At 42.8% G+C, this 21,849-nt stretch overlaps 3 protein-coding genes across 14 annotated transcripts; 1 reads left to right on the forward strand and 2 right to left on the reverse strand.

Annotated features, from left to right (window-relative positions):
• The first annotated feature begins 1,442 nt into the window (after positions 1-1,442).
• Positions 1,443-5,377, forward strand: LOC110532478 (probable G-protein coupled receptor 173). 2 transcript variants are annotated; one of them, XM_021616425.2, is made up of 2 exons: positions 1,443-2,195; positions 2,459-5,377. In XM_021616425.2, exon 2 carries the CDS (start codon positions 3,687-3,689, stop codon positions 4,887-4,889), a length of 1,203 nt encoding a protein of 400 aa, XP_021472100.1. In that variant the 5' UTR covers positions 1,443-2,195; positions 2,459-3,686; the 3' UTR covers positions 4,890-5,377. The 2 variants fall into 2 exon arrangements, with proteins under 2 accessions (XP_021472100.1, XP_021472099.1); XM_021616424.2 differs by having other exon boundaries at positions 3,484-5,377.
• A 2,970-nt stretch (positions 5,378-8,347) lies between these two features.
• LOC110532480 (histone-lysine N-methyltransferase SUV39H1-like) lies at positions 8,348-14,231 on the reverse strand. 7 transcript variants are annotated; one of them, XM_036988491.1, is made up of 7 exons: positions 13,755-14,231; positions 13,182-13,334; positions 12,446-12,778; positions 10,033-10,359; positions 9,696-9,842; positions 9,424-9,553; positions 8,348-9,202 (listed from the first exon to the last, which is right to left on the reverse strand). In XM_036988491.1, exons 2-7 carry the CDS (start codon positions 13,278-13,280, stop codon positions 8,781-8,783), a joined length of 1,458 nt encoding a protein of 485 aa, XP_036844386.1. In that variant the 5' UTR covers positions 13,281-13,334; positions 13,755-14,231; the 3' UTR covers positions 8,348-8,780. The 7 variants fall into 7 exon arrangements, with proteins under 7 accessions (XP_036844386.1, XP_021472101.2, XP_036844387.1 ...); XM_021616426.2 differs by having other exon boundaries at positions 13,147-13,334; XM_036988492.1 differs by lacking the exon at positions 13,755-14,231 and adding an exon at positions 13,424-13,727.
• Positions 14,232-14,358: 127 nt separating this feature from the next.
• LOC110532481 (WD repeat-containing protein 13) lies at positions 14,359-21,550 on the reverse strand. 5 transcript variants are annotated; one of them, XM_021616428.2, is made up of 10 exons: positions 21,459-21,550; positions 20,889-20,983; positions 20,310-20,541; positions 19,878-19,987; positions 19,582-19,712; positions 19,177-19,484; positions 18,796-18,976; positions 18,514-18,655; positions 17,380-17,498; positions 14,359-15,227 (listed from the first exon to the last, which is right to left on the reverse strand). In XM_021616428.2, the coding sequence occupies exons 2-10, from the start codon at positions 20,927-20,929 to the stop codon at positions 15,043-15,045; spliced, it is 1,449 nt and encodes a 482-aa protein (XP_021472103.1). In that variant the 5' UTR covers positions 20,930-20,983; positions 21,459-21,550; the 3' UTR covers positions 14,359-15,042. The 5 variants fall into 5 exon arrangements, with proteins under 5 accessions (XP_021472103.1, XP_021472106.1, XP_036844391.1 ...); XM_021616431.2 differs by having other exon boundaries at positions 21,455-21,478; XM_036988496.1 differs by lacking the exon at positions 21,459-21,550 and adding an exon at positions 20,739-20,780 and having other exon boundaries at positions 20,124-20,541; positions 20,889-21,444.
• Positions 21,551-21,849: the final 299 nt, after the last annotated feature.

Raw genomic sequence — 21,849 nt, forward strand, 5'->3', positions numbered from 1 at the left:
TCCCCCTCATCAATCTCCACACAATACCCATAATGACAAAGAAAAAACTTTTTTTTTTTGTTTGCACATTTATAAAATATCAAAAACTGAAATATCATATTTACATAAGTATTCAGACCCTTTACTCAGTACTTTGTTGAAGCACCTTTGGCAGCGAATACAGCCAGGTAGTCTTCTTGCGTATGATGCCACAAGCTTGGCACACCTGTATTTGGGGAGTTTCTCCCATTCTTCTCTGCAGATCCTCTCAACCTCCCCAGGTTGGATGGGGAGTGTTGCTGCACAGCTATTTTCAGATCTCTCCAGAGATGTTCAATCAGGTTCAAGTCCGGGCTCTGGCTGGGCTACTCAAGGACATTCAGAGACTTATACTGAAGCCACTCCTGCACTGTCTTGGCTGTGTGCTTGGGGTCGTTGTCCTGTTGGAAGGTGAACCTTCGGCCCAGCCTGAGGTCCTGAAGCGGTCTGGAGCAGGTTTTCATCAATAATCTCTCTGTAATTTGCTCCATTCATCTTTGCCTCGATCCTGACCAGTCTCCCAGTCCCAGCCGCTGAAAAACATCCCCACAGCATGATGCTGCCACCTATGCTTCACCGTAGGGATGGTGCCAGGTTTCCTCCAGACGTGACGCTTGGCATTCAGGCCAAAGAGTTCAATCTTGGTTTCATCAGACCAGACAATCTTGTTTCTCATAGTCTGAGATTCTTTAGGTGTCTTTTGGCAAACTCCAAAAGTGGCTTCCGTCTTGTCACTCTACCATGAATGCCTAATTGGTGGAGTGCTGCAGAGATGGTTGTCCTTCTGGAAGGTTCTCCCATCTCCACAGAGGAACTCTAGAGCTCTGTCAGAGTGACCAACGGGTTCTTGGTCCCCTCCCTGACCAAGGCCTTTCTCCCCCGATTTTTCAGTTTGCCGGGCTGCAGAAATGTTTTGGTAGCCTTCCCCAGATCTGTGCCTCAACTCAATCCTGTCTCTGAGCTCTACAGACAATTCCTTCGACATCATGACTTGGTTTTTGCTCTAACATGCACTGTCACTGTGGGACCTTATTTAGACAGGTGTAAGCCTTTCCAAATCATGTCCAATCAATTTAATTTACCACAGGTGGACTCCAATCACGTTGTAGAAACATCTCAAGGATGATCAATGGGAACAGGATGAACCTGAGCTCAATTTCAAGTCTCGTAGCAGAGGGTCTGAATACTTGTGTAAATAAGGTATTCATGTTTTGTACTTTTAATACATTTGCAAAAATGTCTAAAAAGCTAAATTTCGAGCCTCATAGCAAAAGGTCTGAATTCTTATGAAAATAATGTATTGCTGTTTTTTGTTTGTAATACATTTACATTTCATAGATTTAGTTATGACCCTGACGCTCTCAGTCTCTCTCTCTCTCTCTGACGCTCTCTCTCCCCTACGAATAGAACCGACGAACTCCGCGAATAGGCGAGCAGCATCCACACAAGCAGCCATTTAATTCATTGGGATTACTTTAAAATCATTCATTTAAATACTCAACCTTTTTTAGTTTGACCGTAATGCGATAAGAATTCCAATAATTATAATTTTCAATATGCCAAATCAAATGAGGTCCGCTAGAATTAGGCAGACAAATGCAATGTGGACCTTCACCTGACAAAAAAAACAGACTGGCTACAAATGACGGGGTTAATAAATGCACAGCGTTCACTTCTAAATAATGAAAATAGAGATTCATCGAGGTTATTTTGAAGACGGATGGATGGAAATGCATAAACAAGGAGCGTCAAGACGTTCTTCAATGGAAACTCGATATTTCACCGCTATGAAAATCTTAGATCTGACGATATAGAGGAAGATAGGTTGTATTGCAGGCTACATAGAAGCTAGCCGCCTACGTGCTGTAACCTCTCCTAAATTGTCTTTAGACTCTATATTTACCTCGACGTGACAATACATCCGAAGATCGTACAAATTACATGAAATGATGGACACGAAAATTGGACACAACCTTTGTCTGTGTGAAACTTATGTTTAAGAGGCTCAGTGAACATTAGGCTACCTGTGGCCGAATCGTATCATCGCTCAGAGGACAGACATAGCCTATCTTGAGTGTGGTCGTTTCAATATTGACTGAAGAATGTGTTAATATCAGTGTCAGTGCCGCCTCTCTGACTGAGGTTTCCCGCATCTTTACAAATCCCAGAAATCGAAGGTAAGTTATTTCTGTATATGAATCAAATTACCAAATGGAACATGATGATCCACCTGTTTATATCTCTTTCTCATGCTGGATGCTCACAGGGCATTACTTAAAACATATAAAAAGTCAACGCATTGTTTAAGTGATTTGAGTTAATGTAGAAATATGTTTCTAATCAAAGCTAGTCATTAGTAGCAAGGCCTGTGATTAAGATTGCATAAATCCAGTCTTATTTGGGATGAAAGCAGTATTGCAATAATCTTCCATTTATTTAGGCCTCCCTGCAGACCCAGATCCAACAACAGGTGCGTCCGTATCGTTATATGAGTTGCCTGGGCGCGGCGCTGTTCAGTGGCAGTGGTGCTGATAAATCTGCGATCAGTCCTTTGTTTTAGTTCGCGCTGGTGTGGCGCTGTCCATGGTGATAAATGTTTGAGTGCTGGACACAACAATGAATTCCCGAAGGTCAGTTAGTTAGATTTCTTTATTGTACCTGCGGCTTCTACAATTAAGTTACAACATGTTTGGGTTATGGTATTCTAATGTGCAGAAAATAATCTAGTTTCCTCTTCAATGCCCTGCATGCAATGTAAACATTTCCTTGCTATATTGGTATTACGTTTAGTCCTACATTGTTCATGGCCTATGTATTCAAATATTAGGGAATCGTTTATATTCTATGAAGTCAACAGGTTAATCAATCACTCTCAGATATACTCATAGACCCACATCTGCTTCCCAACTCCTTTGTTCAGCTGTAGGCTCAAATGGTAACTTTATTTCCATTTTACAGTGTCTTTTTAATCACATACAATCAATTTTAAGTACCCTTTTTTGGCACAAACACTATTTTCACATTTAGAATGTGAATTAGTTGCTCTATTGCAGTCTGTCTTATTGTACCTGATTGATTGTCCTCTGCTCCATCCCCTATACACCCCCATGCATGCACTCAAACACCTACACTCCTGAACAAAGTATGTGAGCTGTTGTATCTTAGCAACAGGCAAGGTGATTATTGAGAGCGCCAAGGAGCGGGCATGCTGGAGAACTGCTGATTTGATCCCAGCAATAGAAAGACAGGAAGGTGGAGATATCATCACTGTTGCCCAACACACGTTTCTGGAAGCCATGTTTTAGTTTTGCTTGTTGTTTTTATGGATCTGAATCGGTCTGACAAAGGTATGAGCCAAGGCTGCCTGCTTTACAGATGATTGCTCTCTGGTAAATGTTTAAATATGTTAGTTATGTTCTCCTGGAGTTAGTGTCAATGCACTGTCTTCTGTTTCTTTGTTCACAGGTGCTAAATGTAATGGAGACAAATGAGCCTGTTATGTAGAATGGATCCTCACATATCCCTGTAAGAGGCGGGACAAAGGAAGAAAACCCCAGGACGGACGATAGGAGGGCTGCCGTGCCATAGGCGGAAGAGTGGCGTCGGTCCGAGAGAGAGGGGGTAGAATCACCCTAGCACCTTACCCCTAGGATCATAGAGTTGAAGGCATGTCTAACCAGACCCAGATCTTTGGCATAGATGGCCCAGGGAGCCTGCTGGCAGTGTTGGCCTCACAGAGGGCCAGTAGTATTAGCAGCACCAGCAGTGAAGGAATCTCAGCTGCGGCCGTGTCCACCTATGTCAAGTTGGTGTTCCTGGGCTTGATCCTCTGTGTCAGCCTAGCAGGCAACCTGCTGGTGTCTCTGCTGGTCCTCCGAGACCGGGCCCTTCACAAGGCCCCCTATTTCTTCCTGCTGGACCTTTGCCTAGCTGATGTCATCCGTTCTGCTGCTTGCTTCCCCTTCGTCCTGGTGTCTGTCCACAACAGCTCAGCATGGACCTACAGTGCCTTCAGCTGTAAGCTGGTGGCCTTCCTAGCTGTGCTCTTCTGTTTTCACGCTGCCTTCATGCTGTTCTGTGTGGCTGTGACCCGCTACCTGGCCATCGCCCACCACCGCTTCTACGCCAAACGCATGACGGTCTGGACCTGCGCTGCCATCATCTGTATGGTCTGGACTTTAGCCATTGCCATGGCGTCTCCGCCTGTCTTTGACGTGGGGACGTACAAGTTCATTCAAGACGAGGACCAGTGCATTTTCGAGCATCGCTACCTTAAGACCAATGACACTCTGGGCTTCATGCTCATGCTGGCCGTCGTGGTCCTGGCCACTCACGGTTTCTACACCAAACTCCTGCTGTTTGAATACAAGCACCGCAAGATGAAGCCTGTCCAGCTAATGCCAGCCATCAGCCAGAACTGGACCTTCCACGGCCCGGGTGCCACAGGTCAGGCAGCAGCCAACTGGATCGCAGGCTTTGGCCGAGGCCCAATGCCCCCCACCCTGCTGGGCATCAGGCAGACTTTGCACAGCCAGCAGCAGCAGCGCCTGCTGGGCATGGAGGAGGTCAGATCTGAGAGGAGGCTAGGCAGGATGTTCTACATCATCACCCTGCTCTTCCTGGTGCTCTGGGCTCCCTACATAGTGGCCTGTTTCTGGAGGGTGTTTGTCAAGTCCTGCTCCATCCCTCACAGGTACCTCTCCATCACAGTGTGGATGAGCTTCGCCCAAGCAGGAGTCAACCCTATCTTCTGCCTCCTGCTCAATGAGGACTTGAGGAAAGTGCTGAGGGCCCACCTGCCCACCTACAGCAGGACTAGACAACACCAACAGCTGCACCGCCATGAGCTGTTTGTGTTCACCATCACATGATGCACTACTATATCGTGTGATGGGGTGGGATTGGGGTGCTTTGTTTGTATCATACAGAAATGCCTATCTGACCTTTTTTTGTAAAGAGAATGTTTATCAGACGCTACTATTTTTGCAAATGTATTACGACTTTGTTTCATTTGTAATGTGCAGATGATGTGTGTGTGGAGACATGCAGTATGAGAAGCAGGTTTGTAGTAATACTAGTAATGAACATTCTCAGTAGATTATCTCATTAACATGTTAAAACTGATTTTCTTTAGTTCAATAGAGGGGATTGCAACGTCACCATAAATAGCAGGATATACTGTGTACAAAACTTTTGAGTTGCACTCCCCCATGTTACCCTCAGAACAGCTTCAATTCTTCAGGGCATGGACTCTACAAGGTGTCGAAAGTGTTCCACCGGTATGCTGGCCAATGTTGACTCCAATGCCTTCCACAGTTGTGTCAAGTTGGCTGGATGTCCTTTGGGTGGTGGCCCATTCTTGATACACATGGGAATCTGTTGACCATTAAAAAAAAAACAGCAGCGTTGCAGTTCTTGACACACACTTACTACCATACCCCGTTCAAAAGGCACTTCAATCTTTTTTTTTTTTACTACCATACCCCTCAATGGCACATACACAATTGAGGTCTCAATTGTCTCAAGGCTTAAAAATCCTTCTTTAACCTGTCTCCTCCACTTCATCTACCTTGATTGAAAAGGATTTAACAAGTGATATCAATAAGGGATCATTGCTTTCACATGTATTCAACCGGTCAGTCTAGGAAAACCTGCTCTTTCCATGATATGTTTTGTACACTCAGTGTAGGTTATGATCAACTGCAGTCTAGACTGGAAAGAATCTCATGTGTATTGGAACAAGATCCATTTGATTTGGTAGTTTATTTTACCATCAGGGAATGTTTGAAATTCAGTGTTAATTATTTCTGACTTGAAACCTCTACAGGATCGGCGGGTCCCCCACGGGACGGTTGAGCTAACGTAGGCTAATGCAATTACCATAGGGTTGTAAGTAACAAGATTATTTCCCAGGACATAGACATATCTGATATTGGCAGAAAGCTTAAATTCTTGTTAATCTAACGGCACTGTGTAATTTACAGTAGCTATTACAGTGAAATAATACTATGCTATTGTTTGAGGAGAGAGCAAAGTTATGAACTTGAAAATGTATTAATAAACCAATTAGGCACATTTGGGCAGTCTTGATACAAAAGTTTGAAAATAAATGCAATGGTTCATTGGATTAGTCTAAAACTTTGCGCGCGCACACTGCTGCCATCCAGTGGCCAAAATCTAAATTGCAGCTGGAATAATACATTAAGGTCTTTCTCTTGCATTTCAAAAGTGATGGTACAAACAAAATACAAAAAAAGCATGTTTTTTTCTTTGTATTATCTTTTACCAGATCTAATGTGTTATAGTCTCCTACGTTAATTTCACATTTCCACAAACATCAAAGTGTTTCCTTTCAAAAAGTATCAAGAATATGCATATCCTTGCTTCAGGTCCTGAGCTACAGGCAGTTAGATTTGGGTATGTCATTTTAGGCAAAAAAAAACTAAAACTGAGAAGTGAACTGGGGTTGAAGATTAGGGGCCTGGCATTCTTTTGTAATATATTCTCTTGTAGAGCATTTGAAGTGGCAGTTGTTTTTCCACTCACCAATAAAGTCTACTTTTGATGCATTTTGATCTGGCTTCTGAGTGCTGACTTCAAGTTTCAATAGGACCCATATCCTTAGCAATTAAAGAAAGAAAAACAACTTGAGCTCAACATTCAGTGGGTATAATAAAATATTAATTTAGCTAGTTTTACTCTTAAAAATAAAAATTTATTTACAGAAAGATCTGGACCAAGATGAGTAGCATGCTCAATATACAGTGTAGCTTTGGCAACTGAATGACATCCTTTATGGAATGTCTGGTCAAATTACATGACTGGAACGCACACTGGGAAGAGTTCCGACAATTGGAATGTGGCCTTTGTAACATATTGCAACCTCAATGAGGGGCGGTAGCTCCATCCACCAATGAAGGAGGCCTCAAACAGTGAGTGACAGGCCTACAGCGTATAATTGATGCCTTGCCAGCCTATTGCAACCCAGTCATAAAGCACTTTCTAAACTCTATCAATGGCTCCTGTTCCTAAGAAGCCGTAGAACACACCTTTTTAACTTTCACACGTCAGTGTTGTACAACACATGATTACATGAAAAGGAAGAGTAGTTATTCAGCATGTATGCATTGCTATATACACACTACCGTTCAAAAGTTTGGGGTCACTTAGAAATATCCTTGTTTTTGAAAGAAATGCACATTTTGTCCATTAAAATAACATCAAATGGATCAGAAGTACAGTGTAGACATTGTTAATGTTGTAAATGACTATTGTAGCTGGAAACGGCTGATTTTTTAATGGAATATCTACATAGGCGTACACAGGCCCATTATCAGCAACCATCACTCCTGTATTCCAATGACACGTTGTGTTAGCTAACCCAAGTTATCATTTTGAAAGACTAATTGATCATTAGAAAACCCTTTCTCAATTATGTTAGCACAGCTGAAAACGGTTGTCCTGATTAAAGAAGCAATAAAACTGGCCTTCTTTAGGCTAGTAGAGTATCTGGAGCATCAGCATTTGTGGGTTCAATTACAGGCTCAAAATGGCCAGAAACAATGACCTTTCTTCTGAAACTCGTCTATTCTTGTTCTGAAAAATTAAGGCTATTCCATGCTAGAAATTGCCAAGAAACTTAAGATCTCGTATAACACTGTGTACGACTCACTTCACAGTACAGAGTTCCTCTGTCCAGTGTCTGTGTTCTTTTGACCATCTTAATTTTTTCTTCTTATTGGCCAGTCTGAGATATGTATTTTTGTTTGCAACTCTGCCTAGAAGGCCAGCATCTCAGAGTAGCCTCTTCACTGTTGACGTTGAGACCAGTGTTTTGCAGGTACTATTTGATGAAGCTGCCAGTTGAGGACTTGTGAGGCATCTGTTTCTCAAACTAGACACTAATGTTCTTGTCTTCTTGCTCAGTTGTGCACCGGGGCCTCCTACTTCTATTCTGGTTAGAGTCCGTTTGCGCTGTTCTGTGAAGGGAGTAGTACACAGCGCTGTACGAGAGCTTCAGTTTCTTGGCAATTTCTCGCATGGAATAGCCTTAATTTCTCAGCACAAGAATGAACTGACGAGTTTCAGAAAAAAGTCCTTTGTTTCTGGCCATTTTGAGCCTGTAATCGAACCCACAAATGCTGATGCTCCAGATACTCAACTAGTCTAAAGGAGGCCAGTTTTATGGCTTCTTTAATCAGCCCAACCGCTTTCAGTTATGCTAACATAATTGAGAAAGGGTTTTCTAATGATCAATTAGCCTTTTAAATTATAAACTTGGATTAGCGAACACAACGTGTCATTGGAATACAGGCGTGATGGTTGCTGATAACCGCTGTAGATTTTTTTATTTATTTTTTAAATCTGCCGTTTCCAGCTACAATAGTAATTTAACATTAACAATCTCTACACTGTATTTCAGATCAATTTGATGTTATTTAATGGACAAAAAGTGTTTTTCTTTCAAAAACAAGAACATTTCTAAGTGACCCCAAACTTTTGAAAGGTAGTGTACATTCAATGAGATCGGATAGCAAACAAATTGGATTTGAGTGTTGTATACTAAAACCAAATAACTTTTTTAAAAAACATGTAAGAAAGAAATAAAAGATGCCCCAAACACTAATGAATAGTTTATGATCAAATAGGGCAAAATATTCACAGACATCATAGTATACATTTAAAATGCCAGAAATAAAGTTGAATTTTCATGATGACAATCCTGGAAAAGTCAAATGTATAAATGTGTCCTTGCTGCAACCCTAAAACAAGTACCCCCTGCAATTGTCTGTCCCACACTTGCACTCCATGCGCGCTCGCTTTTTGGGTGATCCAGCCATGAGAGGATCCTTTCTGGGTGATCCAATCATGAGAGGATCCTTTCTGGGTGATCCAATCATGAGAGGATCCTTTCTGGGTGATCCAATCATGAGAGGATCCTTTCTGGGTGATCCAATCATGAGAGGATCCTTTTGGGGTGATCCAATCATGAGAGGATCCTTTTTGGGTGATCCAATCATGAGAGGATCCTTTTTGGGTGATCCAATCATGAGAGGATCCTTTTTGGGTGATCCAGTCATGTGAACCTTCTTGGGTGATCCAGTCACGAGAGAAGCCTTTTTGGGTGAAATAGTCATGCTGAAATTGGAGTCCATCTTTGTACTCTCCACATCTATTGGATCAACTAGAAAGAGAACAGAAGACAGACCAAATTATAGATTGTGTTATCTTGAAACAGGTTGCTCTATGACCTAAAAGGGTGGTCCTTAGTCTTACCCTGAGTCCTTTCGAATTCCTACTCCATTTTGTATCCTCTTAAAAATGCAGTTCTTCACTGTATTTCCATATCTTTAATTTCAGTGATCTTAGGATCTGTGGAGATATGATATATCAGATGAAACCTACTCTGCATATTGTAGTCGAAGGTGAGCTCTTCCCCAGCGCTGATACCACGGTTTGAGAAGAAAGCCAGACGTGGCAGTCGCTCATCCAGGTTGTCTATGAATACGTTATACACCTGCAGGTTAGGGTTGCACTGTGGGATAGAGGTAGGAAAGGTGAAGATGATTTATTTTTTATTTTAGGACACTCAAACATAGCCTTATCACAGAGAAATTCCAATCTAGCCTATGTACTTGTGCCTACAAACGGCAATAAATGGAACTTGAACTACTCACACTGTGGTTGACGAAGTGGGATACATTTCCATAGTGAGCAGCATCAATGGTGTACTCATCCTCCACATAGTCCAGGTCAAACAGGTACGTTGCTCCCTGTCTGTCATAGACCTGACCCCGCCTCTCTGCCTCCTCTGTAGTGATAATCTGGATGGAACACAGCACAGCCAATCACAAGAGAGAACCACCCTGCACTATAACACAGCCAGGATACACCAAGTCCTGAATGAGATGAAATCCACGAGTTATTATGTTGATGTTTGCTTGTCAAATGTTACTGATAATAGAAACCGAGCACCAAATATGTGGTCTCTATAATCAAAGTTGTCTTTTTTACCTCTCCAACATACTCCATGACAAAGGAATGCCTTCTGATACGCTCAGAGGTCCGTACTCCCCACCCCCGCCCGTTGTCTGTTTTGAAGATGCAGAGGGTATGCTGGATCCCTCTCTGTACCACTCTGTTGGGGCAGTCTGGTCCACAGCGACACATATTGTTGCACTCATAGATGGGCTCCCCAGGCTTAACCTTCACCTGCCCACATTCGTTGTAGGCAAAGCCATGTCCCGATACTCCTGGGCAGCAACCACCCACAGGGTTCTCCAAACAGTTGGTGCACTCACACCCCACTGCCATCGTTGTCATCGAAATGCCTTCACCCACCTAGGAAAAAAGCTTTGATTTCTATATACACTACCGGGCAAAAGTTTTAGAAAAACCCTTGAATGAGTAGGTGATCTTTATTTAAAACTTTTTTCTACATTATAGAATAATAGTGAAGATATTTAAACTATAAAATAACCCATATGGAATCATGTATTAACCATAGTGTAAAAAATCTACATTTATTTTAGATTCTTCAAATAGCCATCCTTTGCCTTGGTGACAGCTTTGCACACTCTTGGCATTCTCTCAACAAGCTTCACCTGGAATGCATTTCCAAAAGTCTTGAAGGAGTTCCCACATATGCTTGTTGGCTGAATTTCCTGCACTCTACGGTCCAACTAATCCCAAACCATCTCAATTTGGTTCAGGACGGGGGATTGTGGAAGCCAGGTCGTCTGATACAGCATGCCATCACTTTCCTTCTTGGTCAAATAGCCCTTACATAGCCCGGCGGTGTGTTGCGTCATTGTCCTGTTGAAAAAGAAACGATAGTGGGACTAGGTGCAAACCAGATGGGATTGAGTATCACTGCAGAACGCTGTGGTAGTCATGCTGGTTAAGAGTGCCTTGAATTCTAAATAAATCAGACAGTGTCACCAGCAAAGCACCCCCACACAATCACACCTTCTCCTCCATGCTTCATGGTGGGAACTACACATGCGGAGATCATCCGTTCACCCATACCGCGTCTCACAAAGACATGGCAGTTGGAACCAAAAATCTCAAATTTGGACTCCAGACCAAAGAACAACATTTCCACCAGTCTAATGTCCATTGGTCATGCTTGTTGGCCCGAGCAAGTCTTTTTATTATTGGTGTCCTTTAGTAGTGGTGGTTTCTTTGCAGCAATTTGACCATGAAGGCCTGATTCACACAGTCTCCTCTGAACAGTTGATGTTGGATGTGTCTGTTACTTGAAATCTGTGAAGCATTTATTTGGACTGCAATTTCAGAGGCTGGTAACTAATGAATTTATCCTCTGCAGCAGAGGTAACTCTGGGTCTTCCATTCCTGTGGTGATCCTCATGAGAGCCAGTTTCATCAGTGCTTGATGGTTTTTGCAACTGCACATGAAACTTTCAAAGTTCTTGACATTTTCCGGATTGACTGACATTCATGTCTTAAAGTAATGATGGACTGTCGTTTCTCTTTGCTTATTTGAGCTGTTCTTGTCATAATATGGACTTGGTCTTTAACCAAATAGGGCTATCTTCTGTATACACCCCCTACCTTGTCACAACACAGCTGATTGGCTCAAACGCATTAAGAAGGAAAGAAAATCCACAAATGAACTTTTAAGAAAGCACACCTGTTAATTAAAATCCATTCCACGTGACTACCTCATGAAGCTGGTTAAGAGAATGCCAAGAGTGTGCAAAGCTGTCATCAAGGCAAAGGGGGGCTACCTAATATAATGTTTACATACCCTACATTATTCATCTCATATGTATACGTATATACTGTACTCTATATCATCTACTGCATCTTTATGTAATACATGTATCACTAGCCACTTTAACTATGCCACTTTGTTTACATACTCATCTCATATGTATATACTGTACTCGATACCATCTACTGTATCTTGCCTATGCCGCTCTGTACCATCACTCATTCATGTACATATTCTTTATCCCCTTACACTTGTGTGTATAAGACAGTAGTTTTGGAATTGTTAGTTAGATGACTTGTTGGTTATTACTGCATTGTCGGAACTAGAAGCACAAGCATTTCGCTACACTCGCATTAACATCTGCTAACCATGTGTATGTGACAAATAAAATGTGATTTGGGCTATTTAAAGAATCTCAAATAAACACTATTTTGGTTACTACATGATTCCATATGTGTTATTGCATAGTTTTGATGTCCTCACTATTATTCTACAATGTAGAAAATAGTAAAAAATAAATGAAAACCCTTGAATGAGTAGGTGTTCTAAAACCTTTGACCGGTAGTGTTTATTTTTATATTTGTACTCTATTGCTGATGCATAATACCGCAGGCATAAAGAGGGCAACATCACTACAGTTGAAACATGTCATTGATACAAAGTACTGGTGATATACAATGCCTTGCACACCTTGTAGTTGTTGATGTAGGTGAAGTTATTCGGAGGGCCCTCCAGGTCCACACGGTTGCGGACCAGGATGCGTTTGGTGAGGCCTCCAACACTGTTGATCTGATCCTCCCACCTCTGCAGACTCTGCCTATGCCTGGCCCTCTGCTCCAGGTAAGAGGACAGCTCTGTTTCAAACCGGTTGGGGACTACAGTCTTTTTCTGTCTCTGCAGCTCCAGGAAGACATCGTCCCAGAACTGACGTAGAAGCTCCACACACCGCAGGTTTTTCCTCGGCTCCCAGGTGTTCATGTGATCTGGGTAACCCTTCCATTTAACCAAGTAGAACTCTCGCTCCTAGGAAGAAAAACAGCAGTTGAAAGGAGTCATACTGAACTCTGGCGCCCCTATGACAAGGTAGACAAAGATCACTTTAGATGTCCAATTGTACACAAGGCCAACAGAAATGTGACTTCCGGCTTTATCCCAACCCCTCCGAAAGACACACATACACATACAGGTTGGAGGTTGGAGCAGGGGAGCAGTTCTCTCTCTCTCTCAAGTACAGATGGATGCTTTCAGTGACAGCACCACATCAGTTAAGAACTGAAAAGAACAAGTTCATGTTGCCTGTGATGTCTGTCAGAGTATAGCACTGCAAGCTGGATCAATTGAATATCTAGCTACCAAAATCAATCCAAAGTTTAGCTAGAACTTGTTCTAACCTTTGGTACTCCTGTGGCATTGGCTGTCTTCCTACCAGGAACAAGTGTCCTCTTGTAGTCACACAGGTACTCCACTTCGAAGTTGTGCATTTGTTTCCTGTTGACCCCCAGATCCAAGCACACAATCCCTTCATGACGACAGAGTGTCTGCAACTGGCTCGTTGTCACTTTACATACAACTTGGCACCCTGCAGTGAGTGACAAGCCAGTTAATTAACGTTAGCTAATGTTACACAAAGAACACAACTGTGGTCACTTCGATCAACAACTATCATACCTCCATTTAGTTATCAACATGTTCAACATTATGTATGTGCATAACGTTAAATTAAGTAGCAAGGTTGCTAACTATTTAAAATGTGATAGTAGATATAGTCACTATTGTTTATCAATGAAAATCAAACAATCAGCATGGCATAGCTACGACCATTGATTGCGAAATAGCCACAGTAGCTGGCTAAATTCGACAAATATCTCAAACTGTGGTGCATCGTCATTTCGCTAATCAACTCCGCGTTATATGGTATTTTTTAAAAGCGTGATTGTCGTATAACTGCTATTGTTACGGAAGGAAAGTAAGCAAAATCCAACATTTTCCCTAGAATTACCTTTTAAATCTTCCGCCATGTTTACTCCACCGCCAAAATCCCAGGAAGTCTAGCTAGCCAATGGTTGGATCCGATTATAGAATGACAGGCAGCCCAAATGACCAATAGACTTCTAGCGCACGTGTGGAAAAACATAAACATTTACACTTTGCGAAAGAGCAATAGTAATGGCGTCTTTTTTGTAGGCACTAACTCTGCCATGGTTCTTTGGACAAAGCCTATAGGAAAATGTAGTTTTTGTAGGGTTTTAGGATAAACGAGGAAAATAAGGTCTATGGTAAAAATAGGCGTAGAGCGCTTTAACGTATTGTTCCATGAGATCATCTTAATCAGCGAACGTCTTTTTTTTTGTGTGAATTTTGAAGCATTTATGTAATCAGAAAAAGCACAAAGGCTTCATAATGGTCAGGTTAACTGATATCTAATAGAACAAAACGTGTAAGACCTCCTAAACCTGTCTTAACCTCACACCTTATTTTCGGCGTTCTTCCCAAAACCCTATTCTTTCCCCCTGTGTAATGGTTGCATGATCCAGAGGTAACTCATTTCCTTTTTTTTAACTACAAGCTGGCTAGCTCTATTGTAACACTAACACTCAACTCTGTGAGATGTACAGTGGCTACTTTATTCAGTATGTGCATATCATAAATATATTATATTTCTTTGCAACCATGACATTAAAATGACACCACAGGCACATAAACACACAAATTCTCACAAACACACAAGGTGTTCTTTGAGTTTCCATCAAGTTTTTTTTGTTTTGTTAAATATATATATACACACACACACAAACACACACACACAGTAGTTATTCCAATACACACACAGTAGTTATTCCAAAATGTCAGTACTGATTTATATGATGGGTTCTTGATAGAATGCCATGCACATCACAGTAGAACAATAAACATGGGAATGATTGAAGGAAAATGGGCAACTTTAAAGGAACAAGGCTGTCATTTAATACTACTGTATTGCATTTTGCTATATTAATGCTTTACAATAAGTAGTTAGCGCTATTACAGGTCCTACTCTTGACACATGCAAACATCTCAGGACCCTCAGTGAGGAGCAGTGCTCCCTTTTACGTTGAAAACCTAGACAGGGATTCAATTAGATCGCACTTTGTTGACTATTTTCCTGCATTCGCGGGGACCACACTCACAGTAACCACTAAATCCCAGCCTTAAAAACACAGATATCCTTTCCCTGCCCCTTGTATTTAGCATTCTAGTGATTGGATGGCTTTTTTTGTAGTGCATGGAAGGAAGCTTTTGGTGGTTGGTCACTTCTGCTCCCGCCTCCAGATGATAACCATGCCAGTGGAGTCTGCAGAAGCCAGCAAGCTCTCGTCACAGTTGAAGCTGACATCCAGCACTGGACCACCGTGACCCTGCAGCTTGTTGACTATGGCCTTAGTGTTGCGTTCCACATCGAAGAAGTAGACACAGGCATCCTCACTGCCAGTCACTGGGATACAGAGTGGAGAAAAGGCGTGGAAAGGAAGAGAAAAATAGGGAAGAGAGACGAGAGAGAGAATACTTGTGAAAACCAATCTGTTATAACCAAAGTTCCCTCTAAACTGCACGCCGGGTAGGCAAACTGTTGTGAATTTTGAACCATGTCATGTGTCTGAAGGTACAAACTCTGCCTTCCAGGTGGGCCCAGAGAGCAAATCAAGTGCACTATAGGCCTACCGCTGGCCAATCGGATGGTTCAGATTACCATGTCTGCAGTAACGTAGCAGGCATAAAAGAAAGCTACAGCAAAGTTGATACTGTGAGATTTCAAAACGTTAAAAGCCATGATTAGTGAGATACGGTCAACAAATACAGCAAAGAACTGCTGTTTTTGTTTGTGAGTTCATTTTGAAGTTTGTATTCAACACTTTCATAAGCCATAAAATTATACGTTCTTCCTATTTCCACTCAGTGCTACAACAAGCAGTCCAGCAGTAACACTGGGCCAATTGTGCGTCTCCCTATCGGACTCCCAATCACGGCCGGTTGTGATACAGCCTGGAATCGTCTGTATCACCTCAGACCACTGCGCCACTCGAGAGCCCATCTTCCAATGAATGAGTAGGAAAATGTATCTATAGGCTTGCGTTATTATTAGCGGCTTGGGTCTTTATTAATATCGAGGAACATTTCACTTTCTCTGTTCATGGAGTAACATGAATTTGTGCATGAGGCAGAAATAATGCAGTGCGACTCTAGTTTCCCCATCAGCTGGAAGACGGTGTGCCTTTTTGGTCAATGTCAGTGGAGGAAAGGGAGAGAGGAGGGATGTTGAGAGGTGGACCCTCAGTCTGCTGCTCTCTCCCTCCGCTGAGAGAGACCATCAGATGCAGGCACCATCAGCCCAGTAAAATTAAAATAAAAAGCAAATTATTTAAATGTATGCTCACTCAGCTGTGCCTCACAAGTAATACAACAGCAGATCTACTTTCGGAGTGATCATATAGCCTAGCTAAAAATATGGAAATATAATTTACAAAAATGTCCCGAACAACAATCCATTAGCCACTTTCAATGTAACATAACTAAACAAAACAAACCATGCAATACATTTTATTGTAGGAATAATGCATTGGGGTAGGACTCTATTGCACTGACACGCACTACTCAGCCTGAACGGCATAAACAACTAGAGCTGCAGTAGGCCTATATGCAAATAGACCATTGCCATATATGGATCTGTGCCATTTACTTTGAACTGAACTGTGTTTATAGCATGAGCGGTCATGAGTAGATGCACTTGTTTAGAGATCAAAGCAAGAGGTGCATGGAGCCCTGTGTTCACATTTTGTTCATGTCCTTTGCTAGTTAGTGAATTATTAGCCCAGTTATAGATCATTTGTAGTCAGCAAAAGTGGATTGATTGCTTCAAGAGAGCACAAAACATCTTTGAAAAGCCAGTCCGGTAAAGTGGCAGTGTTGTATTTTGAGACAGGGTTGAACAAGCTAAGTAGCCAATAGGCAGAGGGTAGCATTATTTGTTTGATTCTCTGTAATAATGGTATGGGAATAATAATGCATTTTATTTTGTAAAGTGGTTTCTTGCATAAAAGAAAACAACATTTTCAGTCAGCTCCTTGTCTGAAGGACAAGTGGATTAACAGGTTACTGTCAAGCCCTGCATGTCTTTTTCAAGTCTCATGGAATGTAGGCCTACATTGAACACCACATATTGGCTGCTACTGTAGTCTGAATGATAGAACAGCCCTTTCCATGTTAAAATGTTATGGGATGCATTTCCCCATTGTTTTTGATGGTTTACATTATGATCAAATTGCCACAGTAACCTACATGTTCAAACTAACAAAGTGGGTACAGCTTCAATGTTCACAGTAAACGCATGCTGGAAATTGCACAGAATTCAGCAGACCTGAAATTTGCTCAGTGCCGAAACAAATTAGAGGGAACATTGGTTATAACTGATTGTTATGACCTGCTATAACTGAGTGAAGATGGTTACATATAGTAACTACACTATGGCTTCAGTGAGTTGATGTACTGGCAACCAGTACACAATCAATGTTCTTAAGTGTGGTGCACTTTCATTTATCCCATTTATAGCAGATAGAGTGAAAGTCAGAGTAAGGCTGAAGGGCTCATACCAACACAGGCACCCTGTCTGAAGGACATGAGAGGGCAGAAGATGCTGTGAAGGGGCTGAGAGCCATGCTTGATGGGGAAGCTCCTCTTAAGCTGCAGAGTGCCTTCATTATCCACCACTCTATAAAGACGAGAGGAACAGAGAACCAGTCAAACTCAACTCAGCATGCAATGTGCAGAGTGGATCATGCTTTCCTTGTTCAATCAACAGCACACAGTACATGAATGATATAACATACACACATTTCAGGGCACGACACAGTAGTTAATCAAGCTATACTGAACAAAAATATAAACGCAACATGTAAATTGTTGGTCACATGTTTTATGAACTGAAATCAAATATCCCAGAAATGTTCCATATGCACAGAAAGCTTATTACTCTCAAATTTTGTGCAGAAATGTGTTTAAATCCCTGTTAGTGAGCATTTCTTTGCCAAGATAATCACAGGTGTGGCATATCAAGCTAATTAAACAGCATGATTACAAAAGTGCACCTTGTGCTGGGGACAATAAAAGGCCACTCTAAAATGTGCAGTTTTGTCACACAACACAAAGCCACAGGTGTCTCAAGTTGAGGGAGCATGCAATTGGCATGCTGACCGCAGTAATGTCCAACAGAGCTGTTGCCAGAGAATGTAATATTAATTTCTCTACCATAAGCGTCTCCAACTTCATTTTAGAGAATTTTGCAGTACATCCAACCAGCCTCACAACCTCAAACCACGTGTAACCATGCCAGCCCAGGACCTCCACATCCGTCTTTTTCACCTGCGGGATCGTCTGATCAGCTACCCGGACTGCTGATGAAACTGAGGATTATATATGTCTGTAATAAAGCCCTTTTGTGGATAAAACTCATTCTGATTGTCTGGGCCTTACTCCCCAGTGGGTGGGACTATGCACTCACAGGCCCATCCATGGCTGTGCCCCTGCCCACTCATGTGAAATCTATAGATTGGGACCTAATTAAATAATTTCAATTGACTGATTTCCTTATATGAACTGTTACTCAGTAAAGTCGTTGAAATTGTTGCATGTGGCATTTATATATTTTTGTTCAGTATATGTATAAGCATTTTAAGCATTGTGGAGCTAATGGAGCACGAGTAGCTCTCTGGCTCTCTCTGACAGACCTGTAGAGTAGCAGTTTGTTGACACAGGCATTGATCAGCAGGGAGGGGTCTCGTGCCTCTCTGCTGATCCAGGAGCGGGCAGATATGCTGCAGATTGGGCTGCCCTCACTCACCACAAGCCGCTTGGCTTTGGTCAGCTTCCCTGTGAGTTGAAATTCAGAGTTGTTACACACAGACACACACAACACTTGTCTGTCCCATACTTGTGGCCTAGCACTTTGGGTTTCATTAATACAATTATTATGAATTAATCAAAAGTAGGCATGTTTTTCCTCAGTATACCTGTGGCCATGTCAAACAGGAAGGAGAAGACGCTGCCCCTGTCGTCCCCGGCCCACAGGATCCTCCCAGGGGCATCAAAGGACATAGACAGTACCCGTCCCGTCAGCTTACTGGAACCCCCCTTCACCTTCTTCCCAGTGGAGATGTTCACCACCTGCAGGAGGTGCTTACTGTTCCCTACCTGAACAGAAGTCAGGGTGAGCATTGGTAAAGGTCAGGAAAGCCATAAGGAAGAGAGTTTGGTCATTGTAGGGACAGCTAGCATACCACTTAGAATAAAGCAATGTATTGGCCTTGGCCATGTATTCTAAGTGATATGCTAGTGTGGATATTGTGTGGGTATGAGTTAGAAACTTTGTCTGAGCTTCTACTATGACTCACCACTGTGAGGTTGTTATTCATGGGCTGGAAGGTGCAGCAAAGCAGTTCGCTAGCTTCCGGGTCTCTGACCTCACGGATACACCTCCCATCCTCCGTGTTCCAAATACGCAGTGTTCCATCCTTTGATGTTGACACGATGACGTCGTTGCTAAGGGACCAAGCAAAGTCGGTGACGGGACCTGCATGACCCTTCAGGACGACCTTCACACTGGGCGGGGACGGGGACAGGATCATGATGGACAGGGTGCCGTCCAATGAGCAGCAGGCTAGGAGGTGCTTGTCATCATTAGCAAACTGCAGCCGTGGAACTAGAAAGGAGGGAACCCAACAAAATTTGAGAATAAGACACAGAAATACTCACTCCTTGCACTGATCTTGCCATCACATACTGTACTTTCCACTCACCTGCAGAGTCCACATGTTGGTCGAATATGTGGTGCATGCCAGCAAAAGCATAGTTCTCGCTCAGAGTGGTGTCCCCAGCCATGGCACGACTAGCTTCCGCCACAGAGGTTGGCACCAAGGCACCTGGGGTCCTGCACACCCACATTTCCAATCAGGGAGAATAATTTATTACAAATCGGACCATCACTCAAGGAAATTCTGTGCTAATAAAGATAAAAAACAATGCAGTGTTTCAAAAGCAGAGAATAAAATATGAATGGGGTCAGTAGGGTTGAGCGAGAGGTTGCTGGGGTTACCTCTCATCATAGACTGCCCTGTTCATCTGGGCCTGAAGCTGGTAGGAGCCTCTGCTCACAGATCGACGGTGACCACGAGCCCCCTGAGCACGGGGGTCCTCCTCAAAATCCTGTCAAGAAAGAGGGAAGTAGAGAAGGAGAAATAGGGAGATAGAAAACTATAAGTAGTGAGTGTGAGGAACTTGCCGTCCATATAAAAAACAAATAATCTTAGCCAGAGACAAAAGTAGGCCTATATGAACTCACCAACTCTTTGAAATCCATCTATTCCTCCCAACTAAAGTGGTCAGTTTAGTGTGCCTACTACGCATCCTTATTAGTGTCAGTTACACCATCTGTCTGCCTCCAACCATCTCAACTGACCTAATGTGTATTGACAGTAGCCTATTGTCTGTCTCTCTCTTTCCCTCTGCTCCTTGCTCTCAGTCTAACCTCCATGCGGTCCAGTGTGGTGCGGGAGCTGCGCACACTGCTGGCCCTGAAGCTGCTCTGCTCAGACAGGGGCCCGTAGCGCAGGGCTAGCAGCTGGCTGCGCAGCCTCAGGTAATGCCTGCGCAGCCCCGGCTCAAAGCCACACTTGGCGTTTTCCCTGAGTAGCTGGCTGCGCCGCCGGATGTATTGCGTGCGGAACTGTGGGAACGTAGGCGTGCGGTATGCATTGTACCTGTGAAAGGGATCGGGGGAAGTGAGAGAAACAATTCCTTAGATTTTTTTTGCCTGGACAGCAGACTGCTGTATAAGCTCAATATAACATGGAGTCATTCATTATTCAAGTATCACTTTTTACTAATACAAACAGCAGTTAAATTACAATCAAGGTGCTTGGCAAGCCTGGTTTAACCAGACTGACTTCTGACTCACCATTGTTTCAGCAGTGGTCAGTCTGGTTTATCCAGGCTAGCCCTAGACAGCAATCAATGCAAGATGTGTATCAGTAAACGTATTTGTATCAGTACTGTGAGGCCACCAGGCAGGCAATGCCATGGCACCAGTTTATTGAATAAGACTTACCTTGCGTCCACTGCCAACACCTGCTGCCAAACTGCAGCCATTCCACAAACAGTCAAGATAGAGGGGAAGCCACGGCCAGGGCAGATGTCAGCTATCTATAAACACATAAACAACATACCTATATAAATGGTAGGGGAGTAGGCTACACGATGGCTAATAATTTTCTCCTCCAGAGTCCAGACAGTCGAGTTATTGGCTGGTACAGAACACTGCCAGCTAGAGCGACATTAATCAAGCGATGAATGTCTCAAAGACAGTGGCAAAGAAAGCCTGCACTGGGCAGTGTAATGTGTTCAGAGGGTAGCTAGTTACTAAGTCATAGTCAGCTAGCTAGCAACAGACGCCATCATCAGAGATGGAGCCTGCTAGCTTTGACAGGGAGAAAGAAAACGGCGTTAGCCATGCTAGCCATGTCTTTGAGACATAATTGGACGCCCAGCCCTCAAATGTTACTTAGCAAACTGATTTTGTTTAATTCTCTAAATGCAATTCAAACCACGTCATTTTCCATTACGTGTATAAATAAAGACGTCGAAGAAAACGTCAGCAACAGCTCGCTCACCTACCTACCTATTCCTTCCTTAGCTTCTTGCCATCGATGTCATTGGTCGAACTGTCAATATGACACTATCTTGCCATCGATGTCATTGGTCGAACTGTCATATGACACTATTGATCCCGTCCACGTGCGCAGCTGCGCTGACTTGTACAACATATGTTTGATGCAGCTTAATGTCTAAACCTAATCAATATGATTTACAAATCAAATAATATGTACGTACACCAAAGATGTACGCAGAGTTTGTACAGTCTTTGATGAGCCAGGAAACTATGGCAACTATGGCGTGTTCCAAAAGAAATACACTGTCCCTGATAATGATAAACGACAATGAAATGTTGCAATGTAATGACGCTCTGTTGAAAACAGCCTAGCCAATGTTCACTCACATTAATAATTTAA

This window comes from Oncorhynchus mykiss, chromosome 9, assembly GCF_013265735.2.
Source record: "Oncorhynchus mykiss isolate Arlee chromosome 9, USDA_OmykA_1.1, whole genome shotgun sequence".
Classification (NCBI taxonomy): domain Eukaryota; kingdom Metazoa; phylum Chordata; class Actinopteri; order Salmoniformes; family Salmonidae; genus Oncorhynchus; species Oncorhynchus mykiss.